At 42.9% G+C, this 20,405-nt stretch overlaps 1 protein-coding gene across 1 annotated transcript in view; it reads right to left on the reverse strand.

The window, feature by feature from the left end:
• Positions 1 to 13,311: 13,311 nt before the first annotated feature.
• The window catches only part of LOC138390698 (uricase), a 35,074-nt gene continuing 27,980 nt past the window's right edge, over positions 13,312 to 20,405 (reverse strand). The window contains exons 6-8 of the mRNA XM_069480166.1: positions 18,395 to 18,518; positions 16,326 to 16,409; positions 13,312 to 13,849 (exon numbers count right to left, since the gene is read on the reverse strand). Of these exons, the coding sequence (XP_069336267.1) occupies positions 13,775 to 13,849; positions 16,326 to 16,409; positions 18,395 to 18,518 (283 nt within the window). The 3' untranslated portion in view covers positions 13,312 to 13,774. The remainder of the gene's footprint in view (positions 13,850 to 16,325; positions 16,410 to 18,394; positions 18,519 to 20,405) is intronic.

Genomic DNA, 20,405 nt, shown 5'->3' on the forward strand with positions numbered 1-20,405 from the left:
GACTGTCTCCCTGACCTGCCCCCACACCAGGTATATAAACAAGATAGATGCTACTTCCCTCCCATGGAAATGCCCAGATAGCGGGGCCAGGGGTGGTATGGCCCTCCATGATCTTAGGGGTACAGATTCCTCCTATGGTTTTGTTCCATCACGCATGACATCCATTCCCAGAATCATGTCATAGCCCAAAATGCTGCTTCAGCCTCACCATTGCCATTTGATTTCCAACCAACAGGGAGAAGAAAAGAGGAAAGGAACAGACCTTCTTCCTCTAAGCGTACTTCTTCTTATATGCTGCTGACCAGAATTCAGTCACATTGCCACACCTAAGCTGCAAGGGAGCTTGAAATATTTCCCTTTTCTTTTCTTGGAAACCATGGGCCCAGCTGAAATTCAAAGTCCCTGTAGGTAAGGGAGAAGGGATATTGAGGGACAACTTGTTCTTACCACTGTCAGCTGACCACTAAACACTCAGAGTAAATGACACTAAAAGTGTGTCTTTAGCTGTATTTTTCTCCAGATTTGAACTTGGGCTCAACTAAGCTACACTTTGGGCCTGAACTGCTCTATATACTTGATGGATGGGGGAGGGGAGGGGAGGAAAATAATTTAAAAGCAAACAGAAAAATATAAAATCCTCCCTCAGCCTCTGATGACAGCTTTCAGGAAAAATTAGCAAATTAAAGATAGTCTGTCTTCCTTACCCCCAGAATAAAGGGCTGCGACAGACAGGACAGATAGGCCTGCACACCTTGGCAATAACTGAAGGTGCTTCCACCCGCCTCCCTCCAGGGGAAAAGCAGTGGGATCAAATTAGGCCACACACAGAGGCTAGAAGTACTTGAAATTCAGCGGGTGGGTAGCCTTTGTCTCCAGACAGCTGTAAAAATGAGAGATGGCTGATTCCTTTCCACATCACACTAGATTTCTATTAGTATGATCTGGATCTGCAGCTAGTAGCAAACACACGTGCTGTGAGGGGAAGCACTTCATGAATGTGAGAATGAGCATGGCCTGATGGCAATATATTTTACAACAAAGGTTTACATGAGAACCGATTAATGTTGAATTTGATTATTCTCAACCAGAGAGGCAGACAGGATATTAGACTCACAAGGAATTTAAGACAGTAATTGCCACTCCATATCCCCTGCCCTCCCCACCCCACATTCGAACTTCTGATTCAGACCCTGCAAAGAAGACCGTATGAATGGATTTAAAAGCGAGTTCACAAACTGTCCACTTTTCAGTGGAATCTAAACTGACATGTTCTCCTTTGGCCAATGCAGTATGTGGGAGTTTTTAAAACATCTGCACACTTCTAGTGAGACCGAAAGCTCCAATTTGTCACAGTCTCTTCCATTCCCTAATGTCTTACACCAGCAACTTCACACTTTTACATTAACTGTCTGGACCCTGAAGGCCTTTGAGTTTTAGACACCCCCTTCCTCTCCTGGTTCTAAAGCAAAAAAACACACAGAGAGCCTCCTTTGAGTAAGTGAATTCAGGAACTGGAGATTGCAAGTAGATTCAGCTGAAAATAAAACAAGCTGGCATATTGCATTGAAATATGCAGCAGATTTGAGCATCATTTTTGATAGTTAGTGGGAATGATGACTATGAAGAAAAAGAAGCCAATCAGCGACAGTCTCTTCATTCTGCCCTCAACAAATATCCTACACGAATACAGGTTTTTGTCCCTGTGAGATTAGCATATGCTGTCAGGAGCAAACACTGTCCTTCAATTGCATTAGTGAAAAATATCTTTGGGGGAATTTAATTTGCAAAAGTCTAATGACCCACAGTTGCCCAGCCACCCCTGTATTTGGAAGCCAAATGCAAAAAGTACTTATTGGTGGTGATTTATCTGCCTTTGACGGTCCTTGTAAATGGGATCTGCAGGGGTCAGGTCTGGGCCCAGAGCCATTAGTGTTTTCTGGAATGATTTGGAGGATGAAGTTAAATGTTCAAAGAGCTGACTGCTGCAGCACAGATATACCTCTTAGGAGAAAACTTGTTAATTCTGCTTCTAAACCAGGAACAGAAGCCACAGGAAGGAGAGAGCGATCAATGGGTGCATTAATGAACAGCTTGTTAGTTTCACGCTGTAGCTCCATAGGCAATTAAATAGTCTGGGTACCATTTCTGGCCAGTCATGGCAGTACTATAGATGAGAAAGAAATTAAAAGGATTGCATCCAAGTTCATTCAGTGACTGTGGCTGTCTTATGTCTTAGAATCACTTGGAAGTGGTGAGCCTCAAAGAAGAGTTGTGTCTAGCCTAGCACTGGAGCAGAATAATGGAGGATCCTGTGAGTAAATCAAGAGAAATCTTTGCCTACCCACAAGTACGTAGCTAAGTTGATGTCTTTTCACCTCGGTTAGGTCAGGGTATTCCTAATTGTCTTTAGGGAGAAATCAGGAAGGCTGGAAATGCCAGGCCATCTCCCAACAGAAAATGCATCCCTCTTCCACAGAACAAGCACATGGGCCTTTACCATAGCAGAGGTGGGAAAAGGTGTCAATAATACTGAACATGCTCACTACCTGAGGACGATGCGGTGGCCCAGGCAGCCAGACCTACAACCAACCAGATAAGGGGAAATGTGCTGCAGGACAGTTGATGCTGTCACCCAGGCACCACCCACCGGGCTCTTTGCTCACAAAGGTCAGAGGCCTTGAGCTTCCAGGAAAGTGAGGGAACGCAACCAAGGAAAGTTTTGCCACAAGGGCCTCCAGCTCTGTCGTCTGTGGATAATCTATGGAAAAATTTCCCAAGTTAAATGTCTTCTTTCTGAATCAAAGGCAGCAGAAGCATTCAGAAAATTGTGTTTCATTTCCTTTTTCAATAGATTACATTATACTTTTATATGCTGGGAAATGTGTGATTTGAAAATAACACTACAGAACTCATCAGATTATAGACATATTTTGAGGGAAAAGTCAGTAAAACTCTTCAAGCTGCCAGCAGCTCCTGCCTTCAGTAATTAGTATTTGGGATAGTATTCTCTCCTCTGGGCCTGAACTCAATGACACCAGTCGAGAGGCACTGTAGGCAGTGGGTGAAGGCACTGGGGTTGCACTACGTAGACCTGAGCGTGATCTAGCCCCACCATTTACATGAGAAGGGAACTTGGCTAAGTCGTGTGGCTTCTCTTAGCCTCAGGTACTTCCTGTATTCTACAGGGCAGACACAGAGACAAAACACAGCAGCACTAGCCTAGCACCATCCAACAGAAATATAATGTGAGCCACGTACATAATTTAAAATTTTCTAGTAGTCATATTTTAAAAAGTAAAGAGAATCAGGAGACATAATTTAAATAATATGATTTTAAAGCCACTATATACAAAATGTTATCATTTTAATATATAATCAATGTAAAAAATTAGTGATATACTATACAATTTTTTTTCTTAGCTATTGAAATACAGGGCATATTTTAAATTTACAGCACATCTCAATTAGAACAGTGTAGCTCAAATGTATCATTCAGGATTAGTTTCAGTTGAAAACCCAAATTAACAGTAACTTAAACAAGGTGGAATTTCTCTATGGTGTACAGGAGGTTTGAAGGTAAGCAGTTCAGGGTAGGTATGGCTGCCCCCTAATGGCTGCAGCCCAGTCTTCTCCTGCTGTGTTGTCCCACCATCCTCAACACACAGGTTCTGACCTGGTCCAAGATGGCTGCTTGGGCTTCAGTTACCACAGCTGCATTTCAGCCAAGAAGATGAAGAGGAAAGGACAGGCACTTGTTATGAAAAGTTGCGTACAGCATTTCCACCGCACCCCTTTAATGAGAAAGTCATGTGGCGATACCCAGCAGCAAGGGAGGTTGGGAACTGCGGTCTTTTTTCAGGAAGCCAAGTACCAGCTAAATAAGGACAGGAGGGTGGACACTGTGGAAGCTTGCAGTCCTCCTATCATGCCAGTCTCGTAAGGTTGATGGGAGATTGAATAAGAGTATATTGTACAGTCATTGGTATTACCTAAAAAGTATATTAAAAATATGGTTTTATTACTATGATCTCATTCCACTTCGAGCCTAGTACAGTCACAGAATAAATGTATGCTGAACCCAAATACTGTTCATCTGATGCATGCTAATATTGCTAAAAAACAAAATAAAATCATTTCCTTAGGTCCTTGGATATTGGGTGGTTCTAGATGCTTTGTCTTCATAAGGGCACAAAAACCAAAATCAAAACAACAACAAAACACTTGCATTATTTAAGCTCCTTGAAAAATGGTATGCTGAGTTAAGGGAAATGTGCCGAGCAAAATGCACAGAAGTTTTTATTGGTCCCCAAAGACCTAGAGAAGTTAGTTTGAGGCATTGGTGAATTCTAAATATATCTTGTTCCTAATCCAAAATGAGCATTCAATGACATTCAAAATGGTTTGGTGAAACTAATGAAAGGGAAACTTATGATACCTTTATGATTTTAATGAAGGTGTATAAGGGTCAATAACAAACAGCAAAAAATATTTTAAAAAAATTAAAAAGAATCTGAGTGGAGCTGCATTCATTAATTTGAGCCAATTAGGTTGACACCAGCCTGCTTAATTGTCTATTTGGGCAGATTTCTACAATAAATTTTTAATGCTAAGGTGACTTCTCCTAGCCACCCTAATGTCTGTGCGTTATTCATCAGCCTTCTCTGTAGTGTGTATGCAGAATGCAGAGTAAGTTAACATTGACCCAATTCACACATAGTTAAAAAGGAACACTGGTGCTACGAATCCACACTGGAGGAGGAAGGGAATACTGGACTAGGCGTCAGAGACCTGGGTTCTGATCCCAGATCTGCTACTGACTTCTCTGCAAGATCTTGTGCAAGTCTCTTAACCTCTCTTGCTTCAATTGCCACCCATCTAAAATAAACAAGGCCAACTAGAAGCTTATTTCAGCACTCAATTTCTGTGATTTTCTAAAAATGCAATGATCTGAGTTATATGTGTCACTGTTCCCCTCCACCATTCAATTAAAACTCACAATATTGTCACATTCTACAACGTCATTTCCCTTTCATAAATGTTCTAAGATTTTGGTCTGATTATGGTTCTCAGTGCAGTGGGCTGGGAACAGCTGTTTTTCTTGAGAATTGTCAAGTTTGCTGATTGTACAACCCTATAGCTTTAGGTTTAAATCACTCTCACTGTGTCCCCTGGTGGAAGTATCCCCCTAGGAATAGGACCTTGACACAGTTAGAGCCTAGAGTTGAGGGGATGGGGAAGCACAAATTTCCCAAGTGGGTCATTAGGAATGATGGTAAGTGGGACCATTCCTATTTCCGCCCCTTGGTTACCAGACCCATGTGTTCTACCTATTGGGGACATAGCACCATGTAAGAGCTAAGTATTTAGGGAATATACTGCATCCTGAGGACAATACCCCATCATTGCAGGGTAGCATCCCCAAGCTGACACCTCGGTGTGCCTTTAACAGATCGTTCCATCACTCTCAGGCCAGCAGCTTTGGGATGCTGCAGTATGTGATAGGACCAGTGGATTATATGGTCACTTACAGACTGCCACATCTTCTTTACTTTAAAGTGGGTCTCTTGATCCCTTGGTCTGAGTGACATTATGTGAAATTCTGTAAGCCCTTGAATAGTCGTGCCAGCTGAGTCCCTGTGGGCAGGAAAGGCAAACACATACCCAGAATGAATATTCTAATCAAGATGAATCACTGCCCCTTTCAGAGTAGAAGGGGTCCAATGTATTTAACTTGCTGCCAAGTAGCTGGCTAGTCTTCTCAAAGATTGGTGCCATATCAAGGTCTCATTCAATATTGGTCTCTACTGCTGAAAGTTTGGATATTTATTAGCAACAGTTATTATTAGTAATGGAAAGCCAGATCCCATGCTTTTGGGCCCATGTATGGCCTCCACTCCTGCCACCATGGCTATTCTATTCATGAGTTCATTGTGCAGCACTGGGATTGCCAATGACAGAGGCTGACTGAAATCCACTGGCCAAGTTGTTCTGTCTGCTTGGTTGTTTAGTGCCTCGTTCATGATTGATGCTCTTTGGTGGACATTAAGACGCAAAGCAAAGATCTTCACATTTCCTTTCCACTCCCACATGTCCATTTACAAGCCTCTTCCTTCTGCCCAATCTCCCAATCTTTCTCATTGCAGATACCTAACAAGCCAACCAAGCCATTTGCCACTGCCCATGAGTTTGTATATAGTCTCACCTAGGGACACATTACACACAAAGTGGCTGACTCTTTTGTATATTTCCTAAAGATGTATCCATTGGGAAGATGTTCCTTCACCATTGTCGTAAGAGCTGCCCTCCCCTTATGGCCTTAAGTATAAGAGGTGCTGGAGAAACAGCGGTAGGCAACATGGGAGTCTGGGCCACCTGCTCCTGTGCCTGTCTTGTGCCCTCTGTTCCTACTTGTGCCTAATCCTGGATCTCTCATTTCCATCTTTCAATGGATTGCTGCTGGGCCTGCCAGCCCCTGATACTTGGTAGGTTCAATAGAACCCAACTCACATTGGGCAGCTCTGGCCACAAAGTCATTGATGTCCCATGGTCAGGCATTTATCTTTACCAAGACCTAGTAACACACCAGGAGCTATTTTTCAAATGACAAATAATTCTCTACTACAGACAGCATAGCCTTGCTTCAGAACCCCAGGAGTCTATACTGTAATTTTCCTATTAGGTTTTGGTGTAAGTCCCTGTGACACTGTGAGAAATGTATTCGGCCTTCCACTTGTTTCCTGGCACACAATTGCTAAAATCCTTAGAATCTCCAAAGTGATGTCATTTTGTCTGCTAATGATTGACTGATGGCAGGAAGCCCCTAGATAGCTTCAGGATGGGGGCAAGAAGGACCAAGGCAAGATTAGCGGGTTGGGACTTTCGGCTCACCTCCCACCTCCAGGGAGGGGAGAGAGGCTGAAGGTTAAGTTGGTCACCAATGGCCAATCATGTAATCAATCAAGCCCATGTAATGATGCCTCCATAAAACCCCAAAAGGACGGGGCTCAGAGAGCTTCCAGGTGGCTGAACAGGGCTCGGAGTTTCCTGGAGCTCTGCACCACTTCCCACATATCTCACCTTATACATCTGTATCCCTTATAATATCCTTCATAATAAACTGGCAAGTACGTTTCCCTGAGTTCTAGGAGCTGCTCTAGCAAATTAATTGAACCCAAGGAGAGGGTCTTGGGATCCCCAATTTACAAGCACAGGTAAAACAACCTGGAGCTTGTGACTGGCATCTGAAGGGGGAAGGTGCAGTCTTGGGGACTGAGTCCTTAACCTGTGGGATCTGACACAATCTCCAGGTAGACAGCATCAGGATACAACTGAATTAGAAGACACCCAGCTGGTATCTGCTACAGAATTGATTGCTTGCTTGTTGATGGGAAGAAATCCCTACACATTTGGTCACAGAAGTCTTTTGTGTAGATTATAATTGTTAAGAGAATTAAAAAAAATACTTTTGCATGGTTTTTTTTCACTCACAGCCCCACACAGCATTTTTTCCAGTCAGAGATACCTCTGATAACGTAGAGTCTGCTCATTCATATGGCTCAAGCAGAAGGAATTTTTGTACCTAGTCTGGACCTGCTGTAAAACGTTTTACTGCTCTGGGTCCCACACAAAGCTGGAAGCCTTCCTTGTCACCCAGTAAATGGGTTAGAGCAGTTCTCAAGTGTGGAATATGATTTGCCCAAAACTGGAAGAGAATTATGAGTCAGTGTGCTTTATTCTTAGTAATAGAAAGTTTGAGATGCATCGATGTGTCTTTTATTTTGGAAAGGATGTACTATAGTACCCCAGACCAGGGATCAGCAAACTTTTTCTTTAAACGGCCAGAAATTATATACCTTAGGCTTTGTGAACCAAATAGTCTCTATTGCAACTACCCAATTCTGCTGTTATAATGTGAAAGCAACCACAGACTATACATAAGCAATGGGAATGGCTTGTTCCAATAAAACATTATTTACAAAAACAGGTGGCTGGACAGACTTTGCCCATTCCTGTCCTAGACCACTGGACTCCTAAAACCTTCAATAATGTGATGAGCCCCTGATGGATTTCTCTACTATTCTCCAGAGTACAAGTGTCACTTCTTGATCATTCAGTCCAATTAATATGATATTATGTATACAATGGACCAATGTGATGTTCTGTGGAATGTCCAGATGGTCCAGGTCCTATATACAAAGGCTAGAAAGAGTTAATGTAGTCCCCGGGCGAGACCATAAATGCATGCAAATGTTCATCCCATGTAAATGGAAAGTACTTCTCTTCTTCCTTCTTGATTTGAAAATTTGATGAGTTTTATCCGGCACCCACATACAATCGTCCAGCTCCTATACATATTGTTTGGGCCTTTGCTGACCTTTTGGCCTGTGGTCCCTTTCCTCCCTTAGCAAGCCTAGCATGTCTCTGGCTGTTTTATGATGTGACTTTCCCCTCTTTCTAGGTCTGGTGGTCAGGAGGTGGGGATAGATCCCAAGGGGGCATGTGTTTCCTTTGAGCAGAAGCCTCTGCATTGTCTTCAAGCAAGAGGAGCAGTGCTAGCTTTTAACATGGAGAAGGAGGCCAGTTCTGCAGGCCCAGAGAGTTCAGGGAAACCTGAGGATTCTAGATCTCAAGTGCAGCAATCAGGACCCTGACCTTGGTGTGATAGACCTGTTAGGGTTGAGAATTCAATTTTCCTTGGAGCTCTGCAATTCTTATAATTAAATCCTGGGCCTTATCCTGGAGCTTTTTCTGCCATCTGGATATACAGTCTCTTTATATGCTGCCAGGGGGCCCTCTGGCTTTCACACTTTGCTTTATACTAGTTATTAATCATCCTCAGCTTCGCATTGTCTTTCTTGATGCTTTAATGGTCCCCAGAAGCACCCATCCAAATTCCATAGTCCTTCTAATAACTATTTCCTCCAAACCTCTCAAGCATTGAAGATATTTCCCTTTCCAGTGTATTTCTTTTCTCCAGTATCCCATCCCCATTTCCCTCTGGGGAAAGTTTTCACAATTGCATGACTACAGCACTCCAGGGACTCACTGCCAGCTAGCCTGTGAGTGACCCAGCTCCAGAATTCCATTGTACAGGCTCCTTTCCAGAACCACTCCTGTTATCACAAGTTACCTTCTCCAAGAAAAATACAGTGAGACCCTGAGATTGTCATGCAGGAGGTTCACTGGTGGGGGGAGGGGGTGGAGTGAGGGGAACAGGTTTGGGCAGAGGAAAAGTTGAACAGTTGCATAGAGGCTTCAGCCAATCAGGAGCTCTGGAGCCAGAGTGGCGCTGCAGAGTTGTCCCAGTTGAGGCAAAGGAGTCAGGACTTTGTATCAATGTCTCCCATGTTGACTAGACACTGGGTGTGAGCTGCTCCCAGGGAGCTGTGTAAACCTGAGAGAGACTGCTTCCCTCCGCCCAAAGCAATTCCTGTAGAGGGCCCAAGGATAAGCCATCAGAGGCCAACACCTGTGGCATCTGGGGAATGAATGCTTTGGCCCCAGGGCAGATCTGGGTAGTGTGCCACAGTGTCTTTGACAGGAGCTTTATCTCCATTTTGTGGCTGCAGGGAAAACATTGCCACACGCTGAGGATGGCAGAGCAAAGGACGGAATGAGCCTGAGTCTTGATGCCATCACTGAGTTGTCAATTCAATCTTGGGCTAGACTACCTCTAAATTTCTTAAGTAAACAAGATGTTCTTTCCATTTAAGACACTCTTGGGTATTCAGTCACTTGCAACCAAAAGCATTTTAACTCATGCACGATCTCAATTAATCCTCAGTTCCCCTGTGCACTGTGAGGTAGTATCATTCCCATTACATGAATGAGAGAAGTGAAGCTTAGAGAGTATAACTGCTCAGGGTCACACAGCTAGAAATTGGTTGAGCCCAACCTAAACCTTAGCCTTACCTGGACCCAAAGTCCATACACTTCGTCCTTTTATGAACATCTATGTGAAAGCTGATCAGACTGGAAGGGGGATGGGACCATCCCCCAGATCTGAAGCCTGTGTGTAGCTGAAGATCCATATATACCAGAAAAGCCTCCCTCAAGAAGCTCACTGTCCCCTCGCTAGGTGTAGTGGGTTGAATGGTGGCCCCCCTAAACAGAAGTCCATGTCCTCATTGCCGGAACTGCAAATGGGGCCTTATGTGGAGGAAAAGGTCTTCGTAGCTGTCATTAAATTAAGGATCTTGAGATGAAGAGATCCCCCTGGGCTACCCAGGAGGGCCCTAAATCAAATGACAAGGGCACTTGTAAGAGTCACACAGAAGAGATGTGACAGACGGAAGAGGAGGAGGCAATGTGATCATGGAGGCAGAGACTGGAGTGATGCAGCCATGACCCAAGAATCCCCTGAAGGCACGAGAAGCTGGAAGAGACAAAAGTTCCCTTAGAGTCTTTGGAGGGAGCATGACACTGCCAACACCTTGATTTTGAACTTAGGGCATCCAGGACCGTGAGGGAATAAACCTCTCTTGTTTTACCCCACCAAGTTTATGGTAATTTGTCATGGCAGCCTCAGAGAATTAATACACCTGGGATCCTTCTTTTTATTCTAAATACACTTATTTCTCTTTCTCATGTAAAAGTGAGCAATATACCTTTCTTCTAAGACCAGTTGAATATATTCCCAAAGCGGTAAATTTCTATTAGAAGTTTATATCCTTTATACTTTAGGGATAGGGTGTAAACTACTTCCTTAGTAGAGGCTGAGGCACCTGTAGAGACATGAATGAGCACTTTTCTGGGAAGAAGGTCTGTAGCCATTATGTTCTCAAAAGAGTCTTAACAGGCTCCAAAAAACTTGAAGAGTTTCTGAAGGGGAGCAAATGGAAGAATGGGTGGCAGCTGAGCTCTGGAGAAGCACTAACAAAGAGTGTGAAAAATACAAAGAAATTAAGTTCCAAGTATTTGGATGCAGGAAGAATGTCTGGTTAGAAGACTCGAAATCCACGTCCTTAGACACAAGCTCTGGCTTCCTCGGAAGTGCAGGTAAGAAGCAGAAGTTAACAGCGGCAACTACAAAGGCCAAACTCCACACAGTTCAAAGTCGGAAGGAAAGAAGATCTGTTTCTAGACAAAGTGTAAAAAGCTGAGAAAAAACTTCAAAAGTCTATAGTTAAAACCTGCCAGTGATTGAAAAAGGTAAATTCTGTTTCAATGACAAATAAGTAAAATGCTGTCTCAAAAGGCTTTTGCTATATCAAGGGAGGGAAAAAAGGAGAAAAATCAGTTTCTAAAAATAAGGCATGGTATGAACTTAAGTCTGTCTCTAAAAAGGAAACGGAATGGGATATATTTTCTGAGTCTGTCGCCATGAAAGTTATAAGATGAAATTTAGAGGATATGGAACAAACCTTAGCCAGAATCTTGGCTGCCAAAATCACAAGCCCCAAATGATAGCCTACTCCTTTGAATACCATGGAAACTGCCCCCCAAGCACAAGGGCTTGGAATCACCTGTACTATTCCTCTATGAGGTACTTGAGATGGGGTTAGGGGAAGGAGAGGGAGTGTGAAGAGGGGGTTGTGATTGCAGCTCTACTTCCCAGAACATTGGAACAGAACCTCTATGGCCTTCATAGCAAAATCATGAAGTGTTTCAACACACATGACCTCACAGGTGTTTACAGTTCAGATCTGCCTGCCCGTCCGCCAGCTCTGAAAAGAGCAGGTGGAACCCAAAGCTGGTTTTCCGCACATAGGTCACAATTCTAACCATAAGAAAAAATCCTTCACAAAACAGAAACTGGGCCTTGAAAATTTCACAGGCCACATACAGGCTTTCCTGCCACACACCTGGGATATAACATCCAAAACTCATTTGCAGTCCGTTACCGTGAATGTGTTAAGAGTTCAGGAGAAGCAAAGTGCATTTCTGTCTAAGGATTCTGCTCTAACGTGGGTTTCTTCTCTGAAGCAAATACAGTGTTTTTAAAACTTACATGAACAGAGAAAATCAAGTAGGAAAGGCCATGTGTTTCCACAGTGTAGTGGTTATTGTGTTTCCCTGACAAGTAAGAAAGGCCTAATTAAGTTTTTTGTTTGTTTTTAGGAAAAGTCATGTTAGACTCTTTCCTCTTGGAACAGAATTATCAAATTAGAAGAGAAATAAAATGTACCAGCCATTAGGCCATGCAAGTTACATGATATAGAAGCACATTTTGTAACAAGAGTATTCAATGTAGCACAAAACTTTCCTTATCAAAATATTTCATGGAAATTGTTCAGGGAAAATTGTTCGATATTTCAGGGAAAATGTTCTTTCCCCTGTTCTTTCCAAACAGGCTCTAGCTTGTGAGTGACCTCCAGCACCCTGCAAAGCCCGCTGCTCTCAAGACCTCCCATCCCACCTGTCCCAAAGAAGCCAACGATGACTTTCTACATGAGTCTAATAACAAATGAAAAGAAGGCAGGATATTTATTACATTCAACAAACACATAGACATTTCTAGTGTCAGGCACAAATACTGCCATAGCACTTTAGAAACACTAACCCATTTACTCTTCAAAAGACCTATGAGGTAGACTTCCACCTCTATTTTACCGATGAAGAAACTTATATTAATAATGAGAGGTGGAGCCAGGATTTCAATGAGTTTGTGCAATGAAGCACTATATCATGCTACCTTAAGTAGGAGTATCATAATGGTGAATGAACCAGCATTATCAAATAATACTAAGGGCTTATATGTAAGCATTTCTAAAAAATGGAGATTTAAAAAGACAAATGAACATTTAAAAATGGAAGAACATTATCTAGAATGTCCATGTGGACAGGTTTTCATCAGGGGTTTCTAAAATTGTAATTTATGAAGATTTATGGTATATGTACAATGGCAGTGTTAGTCAATTGATCAGTTTATATAATCAGCCTTCAAACCTATATATATCCTTAAATCATCAGTTATATTTATTTCTCTGATTATAAAAGTAATGAATGTTCATATTTGGAAGATTTGGGAAAGTACATGGTGGAAAATAAAAATCACTCATAATCCCATCATCGAGAAATCATCTTTGCTCTAGTCTTCTTTCTATCTGTATATTCGTCCATCTGTATATTGTCTCAACATTTATTAAATGTGGCTCTTTGTGCAATAAGGAACACATTATTCAAAGAAAAGCAATTTACCCTCTTTTTCAGTGCCCTAATATGTACTAAATAAGGGTTATAAAAGTCATAAAATCAATACATTAAAATCACAAAAGTGCTATCAGAGTAGAAATAAACTATCAGTGATATACATGCTAGAGCATTCTTAAAAAAATTCAAATATTCAGTTAACTGAAGTCACAATGGTGATATTTTTCAATAAGATTTTATTACATTTTTTGCATTACCCAGAAACATCAGGAGGATGAAAACAATATTTTGCTTTTAAATTTGTGACAAATTAATTGATGTGATGCCCCCATTAATTCATGATTATTTTATTAATGAATTGATTCTAAAGCTTCTCTAAGACAGGAAGGCACAAGACAACCAAAACGAAATACTGATTTATGACTGTTTTAATACGGCTCAGCATTTTTAAAATAAACTATAGCCACAAAGCATGTTATAATTATTAATAAGGTAATCCACAAAATGCCTTGCTGATCTAGGTATAGAAGAAATAGATTATTTCATACAGGAGGAAAATGAACACTATAAATGAATGTACTAGGTTGAAAATGTGCATGGCTACACGATATACTCTCCAGCCTCACAAATGACTTTAAGGAATTCCTCAGATGAAAGCAGGCTCTTATTGGTGGCCACAATGTCACAGCCTTGAAGACAGCTTCCTCTTGACTGTGCCAGTAATTCTGCCACACGGATTGTCTAATGGAAGCAGGACCTATAACAAAACCCACATGGTGACTTCAGAAACATTAAAATAGCTCTCTTGTTCTATGAATCAATATTGAAAACACAACAAAAACAACTTGTTAAACAGGAAAACGCATGTGCCCTACAGTAAAGTTACTGCAAGCATGGTAATACCTTATTTTTCTGCCAATAGTTGAGAAATGAGTTGATTTCCCAGAAAATTTGAGTTTTTGAAAAATTTTAATCATTGAGATATAAATGTTTCTAAAATGCATTACATATCCCTGCTTTTTAAGTAGAGTGTAGTGAACACAATTTGACCTTTCTTGGTGACTCACGTTGGACATCAATCATTGTCCTATGCTATAGTACTGCCATGCCCTCAGGAGCGTCTGAGGTCTGCAGGGCTGTTAGCTCACTGTTAAATGGCTCCAGACAGCTGTGCTGTTAGAGTTCTTCCATCTTCCCACTCTGTCACTTGTCACTTCTCTGCTATTGTCAATGTGTCCAACTTCCTGCTTCTCATGTGTTACATTCACTTTGTACACATCTGCCGGGTGAGAGTCCAAGAGCAGCTCCAGCCATCCCCAAAGTGCAGACACAGACACAGGAACAGCTTGTTCAGCCACTCAGGTACCTTTATGCAGAGCCCTACAGGTCCCCAGCTGGTTCCAGGAGGGAGCTATGAGTCTGATTTCTTAGAGGGAGGGACACTGTGGCCTCAGCCCACGATGTCAAGCTGGGATTAGTGCAGGCCAGAAGCATCGGGGGCCCTAAGGAGACCCTCCTCTTCCTGCCTGGCATTCTGAGCTAAGCACTGCTGCAGTCATGACACCTGACTCTTTTTCTGTTGAAGGTCCATTTGTTTTGCCTCTGGTAGACATGACCAGGACTACTTTCAGATCCCTCTCCTGCCCTTTAAAGGGCTTTAAAAAGCCTTTATATTCTAATTAATTAATTCTAATTAATGGCATTCTGGTAGTTACCATCCTTTCCTTCCTCTGATGTAAATAATGCTGCTCCTCCTTGCAGCTGAATGGACAGCACAAGGGACCCAGGTTGTTCTCCTCGGCAACTCAGGACCCTAGATCACCTATACCGGGCACCTAAGCACAACCTTTGGTTCCCAACACCATCCCCCACCAGCCTCCACCTGCAGCCGATGGTGGTGCAAAGCCTGGTGGACATTATTTGCAGAACAGAAACAAGGTTCCTGGGCAGAGGGATCATGAGGCTCCTGGGTCAGCAGGCCCAGAATGTGGGACCTTGTGGAGACCCCTTCATTAGCCTTTATCCACCAAAGCACATGATTCTATGAGAGCAGAGCCATGCTAATACATGGCCCCTTCTCTATCTACCTCACTCCCCTACACATGCTAAAAGAAGTTACCCAAAATGGTGTTTTTCAAATTCTAGAAACCTGTGGGAGGATGGATCAAATTGAGAAATACTATTATTTTTTTTTGTTTGTTTTTTGTTTTTTTTTTTTTTTTGAGTCAGAGTCTCGCTCTGTTGCCCGGGCTAGAGTGAGTGCCGTGGCATCAGCCTAGCTCACAGCAACCTCAAACTCCTGGGCTTAAGCGATCCTAGTGCCTCAGCCTCCCGAGTAGCTGGGACTACAGGCATGCGCCACCATGCCCGGCTAATTTTTTCTATATATGTTTTTAGTTGTCCATATAATTTCTTTCTATTTTTAGTAGAGACGGGGTCTCGCTCTTGCTCAGGCTGGTCTCGAACTCCTGACCTCGAGCAATCCACCCGCCTCGGCCTCCCAGAGTGCTAGGATTACAGGCGTGAGCCACCACGCCCGGCCGAGAAATACTATTATTTTGAAAGTGGTCCAAGAGGAAGAGACAGTTCTGATCTCCCAAGAACTGATCACAATAGGCTACCAGTCAGAACTCTGGGCTGTTTAGTCAGACACAGTGAATGGTTTAACCTTCTGCCCTGGCTAAAAACAAGTCAGGGTAAGTGCTCTTTTTCTAAGACAAAGGTTTCCTTTCAAAACATGAATTTCCTCATCTTGCCTTCTGTAATTGCAATTAGAAACACAAATACTCTTTCATCTTTTCCTGTGTGTATTACATGCTACTGAATTGACTATTTAATCAAAAGGTAGAGATGATGGAAGAAAATGAAAATAGAATCTTTTTTTTCCTCCTCCTTGCCTCACGATGGAAGAATAATGAAGCTGTGACCTTGTGTGGCACTTTTCAGAGAAGTAGATCTCAGAGCTGTTTCCTTGGGCACACTCTGTTCCTTCTTTGTCTTTTCCTCTGCAACTTGCAACCCTCCGTAATCATTCATCCACTTCTAGTGCACTCCAGCCTCAGGCACTGAAAGGCCCAGAGTCTAGGAGGACTCTAATCAGTGGCAACTATAAATATTCCCCAAAGCAACAGCTGTTAAGAGTTTTAGTCAGGGATAATATCATCCCAAGTTTATAAAGAGGCTTAAGGGGGTGGGGCAGAGAGGTGTTTTAAATATTTTGAAAGTTCTCTTACCTCTTCCTTGTTGATCAGTCCCATTTTGGACATGTCTATGTTAAAGTAGTGAATGTTTGGCAGGCTGATTTCCATGTCTTCTATCTGGAATCCACAATAGCATGTATCACACTGGGCAACTCGACTGTGAATCTGTCTCTCTGTCACTCCTGTCACCCTCACCCCAACTACCCACTTGCCCGTTACCCAGGTTGCATCTCTGTCTTGGAGATACCCTTTGATGTTCTTGCCCTGCCTGACACTGTTCTCTCCTGCTAGTCCTATGATTTGATGGTGGGCCCACTCTTCTTTCTTCAGTGTACAAAACCTGCTTCTCTGAAAAGAAAGGGCTCCTTGGTCAGAAACCTGGCAGATCTCTTTGGCATCCAGCTGGTTGCCAGGTACTGGCTGGTCCACCTCCTAATTCTCATCCCATTCCTTCCTCTCCAGGCCTGTTTCTAACATTTACAGGCCTTGGGGTAAGAGTGTAATTGGAGACCCATACACCGTATGTATAAAGATTTAAAAGTTATAAATCAAGCTATAAACCATTTAAGTGAAATATGTTCTAGTCTCCTAACTTGACAAACATAACTTCATAACAACACGGAAGGCCAGGTTTTAATATACAATTTTCTGACTCTTTGAGGGCTCTGCCAGGACACGGCAGCATGAGAAGAGCCAGCCTGCAGCCCCTGCAGCCTCCGGTACCTTCTCTCTTGGACTCACATGGGGTCGTCAGTCCAGCTTGCAGGTCAGCTCCCATCCACACCTCCTGCAAACAGCGGCCCCTCTGCCCACTCTCAGGCCTGAGGGCACATGCCAACAGCACGAGCTGTTCTCAGGAGGACAGATCTCAAGAAAGTCTTGGAAAAGGAAATTCTGGGGGATGTATGGGCCCCTGAGAGGTTTGTTGCCTTGGCCCCGCTGACTTTAACCCAGTGGAAGAAGGTAGAGCCAGAGGAAGGCCTTAAGGGGTCCTCTAAGGTGCTGGGCTGTGGCAGGAGTCCCTCTGTCCGGGTCTAAGGGTGGCACTCCTCCTCTTCATCCCCACCATGACCTTGGCCCAGGTTCTCCTTGCCAGGTTTCTGCAATAGTGTCCCAACCAGTCTCCTTGCCTGCAGACCACAATCCTTTTAATTCATCATAATTCTATCAAAGTGATCTTTCTAGAGTACAAATCTGATCACACCACACCCTGCTTAAAGCCCTCAGTGGCCCCTAAAAGCTTTCATGATAAAGTACAGACTCTATACATAAGCCACAAAGCTCCTCTTGACTGGTTCCTGCCTCATCTCTAGGCCCACGGAAAGACTTTCTCTTCTAGAGCTTCACATATGGTAGACCCTCAACAGTAAATGACTGAGTCAGGCTATCGCCTGTTTCCGTACCTCCCTGCTCCCCCACCCTTGAGTGTAAACCCAGATAACCTCTATTTGTCCCTAAAGACTTCACTTAAACACCTCTCCCTCTAGAAAACCTGGATGAGCCTGGAGCCCTATCCCCTATACCTGAGTTAGGTGCTTTCCTCTGTATTTCTGTAACACTCCATTCTCTATTGTATTGTTAGTTTACTTGTTTTCTTCCTTTACTAAATGATAAGTGCTTTGAGATTTATGTCTAATTTATCTTTGTATTCTTTGTGTGCTGCCAGAGATATAACAACCATTCAATAATATCAAATAAATGGATGGGTGGGCGGATGGATGAATGAATGGATAGATGGATGGATGAGTCTCCCTATATCTGTCGTTCATTTTCTGGCTGCCCTGAAACATAGAACCTTCATCTAATTACCTTTCCCTCCAGGCATTCAAGTGTCCTGAATATGAGGCTTAAATCACTGGCAGGTTGAAGGGACTCAAAGAATTTTCAACAAAACTGAAGAACTGCAGCAGTGGCCTGTGTTTCAGGTTGGACAGATTTTTCCATTTTTTGCTCTCTTCTCACTTGCTATAACAAGCTTTTGAACAACAGATGTCATTTTTCATGTGTCTTCCACTTTCTTATTTTAACTCTCAACTCTTTCGCAGAGCTGACAGAAGACACACATTCTCTCAATCCTCAGAATGGCAACCAGCAAAACATACCTCGGGGACGCGCCCCAGGGAGAGCACCTGGATGTCGTAGAGGGTCTTCTGGACAGAGGGCGAGTACTCGCCTTTGTCACAGGGCCCAGCAAACTTCTCCAGGACAATGTCCCGAACTGTATCCCTAAAACACAGAGAAGGTAACTGGGAATCCTGACAGGATGGAATTTTAGGAATGTATTATAAAGCTAAGAAGTAGTGACCTTTCTGTTCCTCAGAAAAGAGTTTTATTGATGGCTTTAGAAGAGAATATCTTGCAATGCCAAAAATAATAAAATCCTCATTTCCTGTTCCCCTATACACACACACACACACACACACACACACACACACACTCACCATTCAACAACCATAAAAACATCACTAGGCTGTCTTCGCAGTTTGGCACCAGGGCCAACGGGCATTTCGGGGTAGATCTGCCTCCATGTTTGAGGGGCCTGTGAGGAGGACTCCGAGTATTCTGTCTGTCTGTCTGCTCTGCTTGGCTGGTCCCTTGCATTGTTACAGTAGGGGTTTTATGCTGTGCCAGACTCTGTGCTAAGCATTTTATGTGACTATGTCACTGAATTCTCTCAGTATAACTGAAGTAGGTACTATTATTATCTCCAATTTAGAGAGGAGGATTCTGAGCTTAAAAGTTGAACGATCTGCTCCACGTCCCTCTCTTTAGTGGGAGGCCAGCCCGGCCTACAGTATTACCCTGACTCTGGCATGTTTAATTTCGTGCTCTTTTCAACATAAATACATCAGGCTGCTGCCCATGGAGAATACTTGAAACAAAAGGGAAAGAAGACCCAGGTGAGGTTTTTGCTAAGCGTTTTAACACCTATTGCATAATAAAAGGAGCAGAGAGAAACTATACCAGTGGGAGGAAGCTACGTGGGGTGGGGTGGGGTGTGTGTGCAGATTCCAGCTCATCATACAGTAGAAATTTCCAACATTTAGAGCTTCAGCAAAGGAATCAGATACCTAGTCAAAAAGCAAGCTCTGGTAGTTCAGAGGCCTTATTACTCTTTATCAAAGATATTATAATGGCCAGGCACGGTGGCTCACACCTGTAATCCTAGCACCCTGGGAAGCTGAGGCAGGAGGATCACTTGAGGTCAGGAGTTTGAGACCAGCCTGAGCAAGAACGAGACCCCATCTCTACTAAAAATACAAAACAATGGCCAGGCAACTAAGAATAGAAAAAATTAGCCAGGCATGATGGCATGCGCCTGTAGTCTCAGCTAGTCAGGAGGCTGAGGCAGGAGAATCACTTGAGCCCAGGAGTTTGAGGTTTCTATGAGCAAGGCTGATGCCACTGCACTCTAGTCCAGGCAACAGAGTGAGACTGTCTCAAAAATAAAAAAAAAAATTATAATAATAACCATAGCTTTAGATGGTGAAAGTTGTAGAATCAAAATGGAATCACTTGTGTCAAACTTTAACAAAATAAATTACTTAATTAACCTGGGAGGCCGACAAGGGAGGGCCCTCAAGCACACACACCTATAAGAACTAATACAAAGACTCTCTGAAGGGCTTCTACATACCTATACCTGTAATAAGAACTTTTGCCAAGGACTTCACAAACTGCATCTTGCTACATGAGTCACAAGGATAGCTAGCCAGATGTACAAGACCTTACACTGCCTGACACACTGTCTCCACTAATGAACTGGCGTCAACTCCTGCAATAAGCCACTGTAACCAGTGTTCTATCTCAAAACAAATTATGTGTACTTTTCCCTTCTGCTGTTTATAAGCCTCCCCAATCTTTTTGGATGTGTCTATGGTTCCCTTCACCTGCATATCCCAGATTTGCAAACCCCCTGCACATTCCTGAATAAATATCTTTGGAGAATCACTGTTTCTTATTTAGGCTGACAATAGTTTAAAGCATTTATCATTTACGAAATGCTTCTACAAATATTATATCATTTTGAGTTCAGCCTAGTGTGACCAATTGTCCCAATTTTCCTAGGACCAAGGTTTCCTGAGACAAGATTTTCAGTGTTAAAACGAGGAA

The sequence above is a fragment of the Eulemur rufifrons genome, chromosome 8 (assembly GCF_041146395.1).
Source record: "Eulemur rufifrons isolate Redbay chromosome 8, OSU_ERuf_1, whole genome shotgun sequence".
Classification (NCBI taxonomy): Eukaryota; Metazoa; Chordata; class Mammalia; order Primates; family Lemuridae; genus Eulemur; species Eulemur rufifrons.